This window comes from Chenopodium album, chromosome 9, assembly GCF_948465745.1.
Source record: "Chenopodium album chromosome 9, dcCheAlbu1.1, whole genome shotgun sequence".
Taxonomy (NCBI): domain Eukaryota; kingdom Viridiplantae; phylum Streptophyta; class Magnoliopsida; order Caryophyllales; family Amaranthaceae; genus Chenopodium; species Chenopodium album.
Window position 1 is genome coordinate 14,769,020 of NC_137842.1, and position 11,393 is coordinate 14,780,412.

Genomic DNA, 11,393 nt, shown 5'->3' on the forward strand with positions numbered 1-11,393 from the left:
TTGTTTGGATAATATGTTGGGGGAGGGAAGGGGAGGGGGAGGGAGGGATCCATTTTCCCTCCTCCTTTAATAAAGACCATCCCTTCAAAATTGGAAAGATTTGGAAGGAAAATGGAGCTCATCTTTTCCTCCACTTTCCCTTTCTTTCCCTTCCTCCTATTTCCCTCCCTTCCATTTCCCTTCTAATTTTTTATCCAAACATAGCATTACACTTTTTCATTTTTATATTTTGCAATTTTTTTTTGTGTGCTAATTTTACTATTGGAAAATTTGAATTTTGGTACCTCGAATATAGGGGTAATTGAATTTTAGTACCCATCTAAAATTTTATTTTAAATTGATACCTCCAAAAGTGTAACTTTATAGGTTTTGGTACCTCCGTCCATGTTCCGTTAAGTTTTCCGTTAGTGGGGTCCATTATCTAATTATTTAATAATTTAAATTATTAAAAAAAAAAAAAACATTTTTAAAATAAAAAAACAAAAAAAAAACTAATAAAATAAAAAAAAAAACACCGGCCACGCGGCCAACGGCGACCACCAAGCCACGGCAGCTGCCGCCGCGGCCAGGCAAGAACCCCACCACCCTACTACTCAGCAACGTTCCCCTGCTCCCACCTCCGCAAACAACCACCAACATCCCGCAGCCGCCACCTGCCAAAACCACCATCACTCACCAATTCGCGCAGCCCTTAATCTCCTCGCCACCACAATCCCACATCAACCACCAATTACCACCTCCGCACCAGCTTCCCCTGTTCCTGCAATTTCCCCCAGCTACCAACAGCCACCTCCGCAAACAACCACCCACATTCCGCAGCAACCACCAGCCGCAAGACACCCAAAATCAACCACTAATAACCGCAACCACGTACGCACCTTCCACCTCCAATCACCACCGAAACAACCAGCCCAAACCGCCACCACTTGCTGCCTCCTTCGCCAATTAAATCGAAAAGCCAAGAACCCACCACCCACGAATCCCGAAACCCACCACACCCCACCACCCACGAACCCCCGAAACCCACAACCCGACCACCCACGAACCCCTAAACCCACCACCCACAACCCACGAACCCAGAAACCCACCACCCTACCACCCACGAACCCCGAAACCCACCACCCTACCACCCGAAAATTTAACCCTAAAACCCTAAAAATTAATTTGGGGGAAAGGGGGAAGGTGGCATCGTCGCGGGGAGGCAGGCTGGGTGGGGGGGGGGGGGGTGGCGTCGGCGCAGGGAGGCAGGGATGGGTGGGGGGGTGGCGTCGGCGCGAGGAGGCAGGGTGGGTGGCGGGGTATTATTTTTTTTAAGTTTTTTTTTTTTTAATTTTATTTTGTAAGTTTTTTTTTATTATTTTTTAAGTTTTTTTTTTTAATTATTATTTAAGTTTTTTTTTTAATTAAATGTTTTTTCTTTTTTTTTTAATAAATTAAATTATTAAATAATTAGATAACGGGACCCACTAACGGCAAAGTTGACGGAATGCTAACGGAGGTACTGATATCTATAGTTTAGTCATTTTTGAGGTACTAATTTAAAATAAAATTTTAGATGGGTACTAAAATTCAATTACCCCCATTTTCGAGGTACCAAAATCCAAATTTTCCTTTACTATTTTATATTAAAAATAATGTTATAGCGCACTACTCTGGGCATTAAATTTCCTTTTCCAAATATTTTCATTATGTAGATTTTTTATTTTTTATTTTGTATATAATACTTGGTTTAGCTCTTTTTGACATTTCAATGTTATGTTCGTGCACAATCAAGTACTAGTATATATATTTAATTTGGCCTCCCTAATAAAAACTTTTTAACTCCATCCATGCTTTCTAACCATATTCTTATTTAGACACACAATTATTGATTTGATAATGCCACCAAGTGTGCCAATCCCAATATAACGTTGCAGCAAAAGCATTATGTTTCTCTTGATCATGATATACATTTAACATAACAATGGTGGTGGTAATGCTTAATGATATTTTATATAGATATCCTTGTTCAATGGTGCAGGTGTTATGTTTTATTATTTGGGTAGGTACATCCCAAATAATTTTTTTAACTAATTAATAATTTTACAACATAATGCTCTTTATGTCAATTTTCTATTGTTTTTTTAGATCATAGGGTATAATATAATAATCTTGATGACTTTGATTCTAGCAATTCATCAAACAATATCTTTGGAATAATAAGTTTTTCAAAAAAAATAAATATCTATCACCACGAAACTAATTTAGAATTTTGATCATCAATCATCTTAAACCCCCCCCCCCCCCACACACACACACACACACACAATCCTCTCCAAAAAGTGTGCAAATGTTCTCAAGAGAACTTATATTGATCTTATTAGATGCTATGTTCATTTATAAGTAAATTGATGATGAACACTGAATTTTGATAACTATCAACACCTAATTAATTATCATCACCATCTTTAAAAAAATCTGGCATATCTGGTTTGAATAGTTTTGGCATCTTTAAGTCATCATTTGTAGAAGGTTTAACCAATTGACACTTTTGATGAACCCCTCTCATTGTACTGGCAGCAAATCTAGAAGCAAAAACCGTTGCCCCGAGATGTTGAGCTGTGTCAGAGTTATGTTCAGAGGGAATATTACTATCATCTAGTGCTTTATTATGGTATTCATTGCTTTGACCATCATCCTTCATACTATAATACATGCTTTCTTGCATATCTAACTCTTTTTCCATTTTTCTTTTCCTATATCTTCTCCATGCAGATTGAATATAGCAAGCCCCCCACATTCTCCATTGATGTGAATGGTATCTAAATGCGTCTTGTAAAGCTTTACTATGAAGACGCTTAAATTGTGTGGAGAAAAATCGAAGATCTTCTGCTCCAAGGGCAAAGGCTTCAACTTCACTTAATGCTTTTACTGTTCTTGTGGAAGACGGAAGACATAGGTTTGAATTGGGTAGTAATGCCCAAGTTAACAATTCTTCTCCACAAAAATCACCTGGTCTTAATGTGATCGAGTTGAAGAATCCAGACCTTCCACCACCGGTTGTGGAGCTTTCAAGTTGCCCTCTAATGATGAAAAGCATTTCATCAACGGGATCATCTTCTCTAAATATATATGTGCCTTGCGTACTCAAGGTTGCAACAAGACGCTCACAAATAGCATCAAGCAAAAGCTCATCCATTTTTGAGAAAAATGGTACCTATCAAATTCAAAACAATGACATGATATTAAGTATAAAATCTGTGAACGGAACGAGGAATAATTCTCATTAACTATTTTAGCAGAATCACATTTATTACTCTTGTCAAAATATACACATGTTAAAAAAAATATTTTAACTAAGAGCCATGCCATTTTAATGTAAACATTAATTTTAATATTTTTTCCTATTTACAAAAGATTTTATTTGTGAAGATAACTCATATACATTACACAAATTACTTGTTAGAAGTTAAGCACAAACTCATTATGGATTATTTCAAATTAAACACTATATTGGTAATGTAAAATCAGGTGATTTTATATGGTTTAGGTGCATTTAAAATTTTACTTTTATGTGTACACATGAACATAATAGCATGTGATGTCATTTTTTAAAGGGAAATTGCACTTTTCCATGAATAAATTGTAAGCAAGTCATGAATAAATTATAAGCAAGTTAAAATTCTCATGACACAATACTACTCACACAAGTAGTGATTTTTGTACCATGAAAAACTAATATAAAATAATTATTAGTAGGAAAAAGATAAATATACCAAAAAAGACATACACGTCGAACAAGGTTAAGGCATAGATGACGTTGTACTTCACGACGCAAATCCAAAGGCAAAGAGCACAAAATAGAGGCTTCATTAACCCCCCTTGTTGCTAGCCAATTATATTGAACAAATCGATGAACTCGTTGTTGCAATGCTGGAGGCAATTGACGATGTCTCATCCACTCTTCAGTATCTCTTCGTTTTATTCGCCATTCTTCAACACGGACCGTCAATGATTGTAGATATGTCTTCAAACCAAATGCAACTTATTGTAAGTATGAAAATTGTGTAGATATGATTCGATCTACTATAACAGTTGTATTTATGTTCTATTTATTATATGTAAAAGAATTAATTTCTTTTTAGATTTATTTACTATAGCTTAAATTTTATTGAATCATTCTCAATCCTTTGAATAATTTCTTTTAGCAATAGCAAATAGAAAATATCATTAAATTTCGATATTAAGGGTTTAGAGACTAAAATAAAGATAAATCTAGGTTTTTTTGTGTTTATATCATTAATAATCAATTGTAAGCTAACTAATTTCCTTTTCATTTTTTATTTTAATTTGCAAAATGTTGTATTATCTAAGTTGATTTAATAGTCTAATATATCATAACTAGTGATATAATTTAAATGCACACTAGGTGAAATTCATACTCATTATTAAGAGACTTAGTCCACGTTGATAAATGATCTTTATGCTTCTATGTTATTTTTATAAATTTGATTCTAGCTATAAAGATGAAATATAATGAATAAGAATTAATGACAAAATTAGAAAATTTATTAACCAAGGATGAAAATAATGGTTATTAATCAAATGATATAAATTTTACAAAGGTAAAATAATTCATTTCTTAGGTAAATATGTTGATTATTGTCTAACATTTTGAATGTTCCCATTCTTAAATTTTAAGCTAAAAATATGTTTCTTTCAAAAGATATTTAGCTTATAAATATGTATTGGAAATCATTAAAAAGAAACTTGATAAAAATAAGATAGGCATCAAAACCTGCATATTTCCAATTAAGAGGCAGAACAAAAATAATCCCCCAATACAAACACATATCGCAAAAAATGTTTCTCCAATAAAGGTGGTTGTGTCTAGATTTTGCCCATAAGAACTGCAAGAGAACAATTGTTAGTGAGATTTGTAGGGGTAACAATTTCTATTGATATGTAAAAATATTCGATTTATTACATACAAATATAATGGATAAGATATTAGGATTAATTTGGTGGATTATTATTGAGGTATAGACTTCCAATACAGAACATGTGGTGTTCAATTCCATGTTGATTTTTTTTAAAAAAAAAATAAGAAGAAGAGAAGAAAAATACATTATAAGGTTAAAAGGGCTACTCCTATTGTCACATGAATATGTAATTTTGAATGTAAACCTCCAATGACCTTGTAAAGCAGATTCTCTCTCTCTTTACCTCGATACAAGGTGATTAGGTCTTATAACACGAAATCAAAGTTAGGCCCACGATGAAATACTTTAACATGTATAAAATACTTTGGACCAAATTGAATTCGAACCATGTGTGAGGGAGGCCCTATGAAATATCACACATGGTTGTATTAAAGGGATCTCAAATGTATAACCTTCCCACATGACACAAAGTGAGAGTTCCACATTGATTAAAAAAAGAGAAAGAGTTTAACACTTTATTAGGATAAGAGTTACTCTTCATGTTGTCATTGATTTTGGCATGAAACCTCTTTTAACCTTTAGATTTTACAGTAATCGTGCAAATTATTCATTTCTTAAACACCTTCTTAATAATTTTCACGATATCTAATGCACATCTTTAGCTATCAATACCATTGATTACAAATATAGTGGTATGAAAACTAAAATATTGAATATACTTTAGGTATGATGTTAATTTTCATATACTTATTATAAGGGTTATTCAACAATCTAATATTGGATCGAAGACCCAAATATCAAATTCTGAAACTCGAAGATTGGACCGAAATTACTAAGATCGAACTCAAACTTAATTGAAAACATCATTCCAAAACTTAAATCAGGCTGATTTAAGAATTTTTTTCATATTTAAAAATACGTTTGTATGATATGTAAAAATAAGGAAAAAAATGTATGAAAGAAAACCAATAGCCTAGTACCTTTGTTTGAAAGTCTAATATAAAATAACTTAAAAAATTATTATAATTATAAGATATATATTGAATGTAAAAGTTAAACATTCTACAGGTTTATTTGCATATATAATTAAAACAATAAGAAATTATTGCAACTATTATATATATTATATATATTGAATGTAAAAGTTAAACGTTCTACAGGTTTATTTGCATATATAATTAAAACAATAAGAAATTATTACAACTATTATATATGTCAATTTCGTTATAGGAGATGGTGCAACCAAATTGAAAAGACAAAAGTATATTATATAAATAACGATAGAGAATAGGAATTTCTCAATAATAAAGTTGTCTAATCATTTAACCACATACCTTAAATTCTTGAGCCCAAACCATAGACAATACAGATATTTCCTAACAAAATTTGAGGAACCAACTCCACTGGTAAAAGCTTCCGCAAACATTCCAAATTTGAAAGAGGCGTCATCATTTCTTGGGTCACAATTAATGACCAAATTAGTGTTATTATACCAATATTGTCTATCAACATCTGGAACAGTTGAACAATCTAGATATTTAGGTAGGCATGCAGGAAATCTTTTTTTCTCTTCATTACATTGTGCTCTCCAACATGAGTATTGTCGGCTTATTGCTGCCGTATACCATATAGATCCCAAAACCTGCACTATCAAATTATACTAACATTCAGCTAGATTTTGTAATTAATATTCCCTCCGTCTCATAGTATATAGTGTTTACACCTTTTTTTCTCGTTTGTTGTACATGGTTATACTTCCTCCATTCTTTTTTACTTGACCCTCTTTGACTTTTACACAATTCACTATTCACTTTGACTGTCTCTTATGAATTGTGTTTATGGAAAAAATATATTCATGCGACATCTTGTTAGAATCGTCTCATTAAGTATTATCATAATATATAAATTTTATAATTTTTTTTTTTTTACTTATGGAGAATTAGAGTTATTGATGGTTAAAGTTTTGCATTGACAAGCGTGATAAATTAAACAGGTCAAGTAAAAAAGAACATAAAAAGTACATTACATTTCTAGTTTAGGAAATATTCTCACTAATGTGTTTAATTGACTAACACACTCTCTTAACAAATACATAAATTACTTGAATAAATTCTACACATATATGAAGTACAGTTCATAACACAATCGTAATTAATTTTTTTTTTTTTTTTTTGGACTTTCCCGATAAGCAAAAGTTATAGGCACGATTGTACCATGGATTTGGTACAACCTAATACACAATTAGAAATTTTCCTATCTATCCTTTAAATAGAAAATTCAAATATCTCATCACTATCTTATATGACATTTATGTGTCTTATAAAAAGTGTAAAAACTATTTTTAAAAGAATGGGATAAGTATTTACAAGTATAATTAAGGGAAAAGTACGAAGTATGATAAATATTTAGTTGATCATGCTTACATGACTAGCTAGCATGTAGAGAAGAAGATTATAAGCTGCTCCCGACCAAGCAGTCTTGGCAACAACTCCCGTTGTTTTGATGATTCGCTTATTTAATGGGAACATTAGAAAAAACCTAGGAATATATTGAAATAAGACAATTAGTGAGAGAGTGTAATTTGTTTGATCTGCTTTTGTTCTCTTCATTTTTGGTATGATGAACCAATTCATTATCTGCATTCACAAATAAAATTGTCAATTGACATTGAGGGAAATTTTGATTTAAAAAAAAAACCAGATAAGCATATAGAGAGTTAAATTAAATATGCATTTGAATCTTAATATTTGTTAGTAAATGCCCAGGCATGCCTTTGAAAACTATATATAATCAATTATTCACCGAATATAACCAAAAGGACAAATTTATCTATTATTAGAAACTATAATTTATAAAACTATATGTATTCTTATTAATCAACAGCGATAACCACAGAATCATAATATAAAGATAAATGTTAATGTTAAATTACATTCATAGTTCTTTAATTATTTAGCATGTTCTTGTATTTTTTTTTTTTAATAATTTAGTTATAAATAAGGTTAAGAGTTCAAAGTTTGTAAAAGTCAAAGCTCAAAATGCCATGTAACATCTAATCAATCTTTGTACACTAAGAGATGGAACTCAATGCAGCTCCAAACCTATTATATGGAAAAAAAATGACCTCCTTCGTATAAATGCCAATGATATCAATCATTAATAAACTCATCATACTAAAGTTGTTTACTTGATGAACAAGTGTTGCTAGTACTAAAAACATACATGACTTAAATCACTCTTAGATTTGCAAAAAATAACTTATGTGAAAATCTATCAAATGTTTATCAAAACTCTTATAAATATATAGCCACTTACATAGTTTCGCCCATATTATTCAATAAATTTATTGTGGACAACACTTATTATTATTATTTTTTGTTTCTACAGCTAGTTCTCTGTGTAGATAGAATTCGAATTCATGTCACTTTGGTTTGAAAAAAACAAATCATATTCTAAAGATACATTTAATATCATTTTAATTTCAATTTTTAGTTTTTGATTTGTAATTGTGAAACTCATATAATTTATATTGAACAATGAACCTAATATTATTTTTACCTATAAAAATCATTTTGGATTTGAAAAATAACAACTAGAAACTAAAAACTACTATTTATAAATCCCAAAAACTGAAAACAAAAAGTGATGATATATAAGCCATTAACTATTGCTAATTGTCATATAATATGAAACTCCTCGATCAGAGTGATTTCCATTGATCAATATTTATAGAGTTACAATGAGAAACCTAATCATATTAGGTAACATAAGATATGTATAGATATCAAAGATAATCTTATACAAAATATATCCTAAACCTAAGATGAGAATATTCTATGGATATTCTCTATCACACCCCCGCAGTCGGAGCGGGAGAAAATCGGATGCTCAGACTGGATCTGAATCACGCATCGAGCGGTAAGGATAGTATGGTAACCCATGATCAAAAGGGAAGTAGTAGACATGTGTCTATGATGACGATGAGAAGCAACAACCATGACCTACGTAGAGTAGAGATAAGCACTGCTAGGCCGGAGGAGAAGGAGAAGAGTCGCACACAGGCTTGGGCTAAGTTGCAGATCCAGAGAAGAAGAAGTTAAGGGATCAAACCATCATCGGGGAGAAGACACTACACTACTACGTGAAATGACAGTTGAAGAAAAACAAATAAAATTGCGCAAGAAAAGATTAAATCCCACCGCTTGAAATTAATCAATTCTCAAAAGAGAAACCACGTAGCAAGAATTAATACTCCACAAAGATTCCAAGTGCTGCAACAATAAAAGGAGCAAACTTGATAGCAAAAGAGATGTGCAAAAGTTGACCTTATTGTGATATACCACCACCAAAACAAAATCTATGTGATTATGTGTAAAAAAAAAAAACCAATGAGGCAATGTAAGAATCATTGTTGGTCATGGGGAGGTGGAAATAGAGTGCGGCACATGGAGTAGGTTGGCAGATGTGGTTACTGCCAGTAGTGGGAGGCGGTAGTGTATGCAATTGCCAACAACGATGGAGGAGGCTTTCGCGATTGCTACTGTTGGTAGGAGGCGCAAGGTTACATAAAGATTCTAAAAAAAAACTTTGAGAAAAGAAAAAAAAAATCTATATGTGTGTTTGCGGAAGCATAAAAAACTTTGTATATCCCGCCGGTGGGTTTAATTTTCTAACCCACCGGCAGGGTGAGAATTTTTTGTATATGATCCCAAGATCTCACCTAAGTTGTGATACCATGTCAGATAATATGAAACTCCTCGATCAGAGTGATTTCCATTGATCAATATTTATAGGGTTACAATGAGAAACCTAATCATATTAGGTAACATAAGATATGTATAGATATCAAAGATAATCTTATACAAAATATATCCTAAACCTAAGATGAGAATATTCTATGGATATTCTCTATCACTAATGTTATTATTTGTTAGTGGTAGGGAGTTCTCAAGTACTTCCTCCGTTCTTTTTTACTTGACCCGCTTTGACTTTTACACTATTCAGCAACCCACCTTTGATCGTCTTTTGTGAATTATAGGTAAAGAAAAACATATTCATGTAAGATCTTGTTAGAATCGTCTAAATAAGTACTATCACAATATATAACTTTTATAATTTTTACTTATAGAGTATTACAATTATTGATGGTTAAACTTGTGCATTGGCAAGCGTGATAAAAGAAACAGGTTAAGTAAAAAAGAACAGAGGAAGTATGTCTTAAGGTCTCCAAAATGGTTGAAACAAGTTTGCCTTTAAAATTGACATTTATTTTTCATATATGTTATGCAACTATTTTCAATAATTACAGACAAATCATGATTGAAAACACTTCATGGGATATGAATTGGTTATAAAGATTGTAGTTTAAACATTATATTACACCATTTTTTTCTTTCTAAATCTATATTTAAATTTTATAAAAAACCACAAGATTTTTTACATACCTTGAAATAGCACAGCTCCCTAAATAACAACTTAAGTTGTTTAGATATTGTTGTAAAAAAATGATAGCAATCTTTAAAAATACTTTTATTGGATACGTATAATAATTTTAATTTTTATTGATACATATAGAAGATAATACATGTATAAGGCTACGTACTAGTATTATTACCTGAGGAAGAGGTAAAGAAGCAGCAAAATCAATGACAAAATCAGACTTGAGATATTTCCATGCAATCTCATTAGGATCCATTACCAACTCCCCCCTTCCAAAAACCCTTGACCTTGGAGAAATGAAACCAGTACGGAATTTTATTGCAATGTGAAGGACATAGAAGAGGTCAGCAAGGGTACGAAACACGGTAACAGATGCAAGGAGGGAAGTGTCAGAAGAGAGGCATGCGTGATCTGAACCAACTGATGGGAGAAAGAAATAAAGAGGATCGATAAATAGTGCAATGACACAAGTAAGGAGGAAAATATAATTCCATTGTGTTACAATGTATGAGTTTGGGTCTAGGACTTGGTATCTCCATAATAGATGATAGTGGAGTTTTTGGTCATCTAAGGAGGAGGAAGCGGTTGCTATTGGGTGTGAGAGCCGACGAAGCCCACGAGTTGAAAGGATTTTGTTCATGGAGGAACAGAATGATATAGAGAAGAAAGGGTAGGAAAAAAAACATTCATGCACAAGGAAACAAGCAAAGACTATATTTAAGATTGTAAGAATAAAAAATGTATTATTAGCTTATAAAAAAAAAAAACTGAAAGACAAACAAAGAAACAAGATAAACTTTATTTACAATAGATTTGAAACATTTATGAAGATCTCTATATTGTACCCTTAATAATGATCAGTAGAGTTTAATCAAAATAAATGGATGATTTGTAATGTAAATTTGATTTTTTTTTTTTTTAAAAATTTAAATTTTATAATATGTGGGTGTGTGTAGGCAAAGATTGAGAGATAAAAATAGCTAGAGAGAAATTACATCCTTTTTGTGTATAGAAAGGGAGAGAGAATTCCAT

General features: G+C 31.8%; 1 protein-coding gene across 1 annotated transcript; it reads right to left on the reverse strand.

Annotated features, from left to right (window-relative positions):
• Nucleotides 1-2,428: 2,428 nt before the first annotated feature.
• Nucleotides 2,429-11,188, reverse strand: LOC145559590 (cyclic nucleotide-gated ion channel 18-like). Its single transcript, XM_081620996.1, has 6 exons — nt 10,537-11,188; nt 7,346-7,558; nt 6,257-6,564; nt 4,778-4,889; nt 3,770-4,006; nt 2,429-3,196 (listed from the first exon to the last, which is right to left on the reverse strand). The coding sequence occupies exons 1-6, from the start codon at nt 10,999-11,001 to the stop codon at nt 2,429-2,431; spliced, it is 2,103 nt and encodes a 700-aa protein (XP_081477122.1). The 5' UTR covers nt 11,002-11,188.
• Between the last annotated feature and the right edge of the window lie 205 nt (nt 11,189-11,393).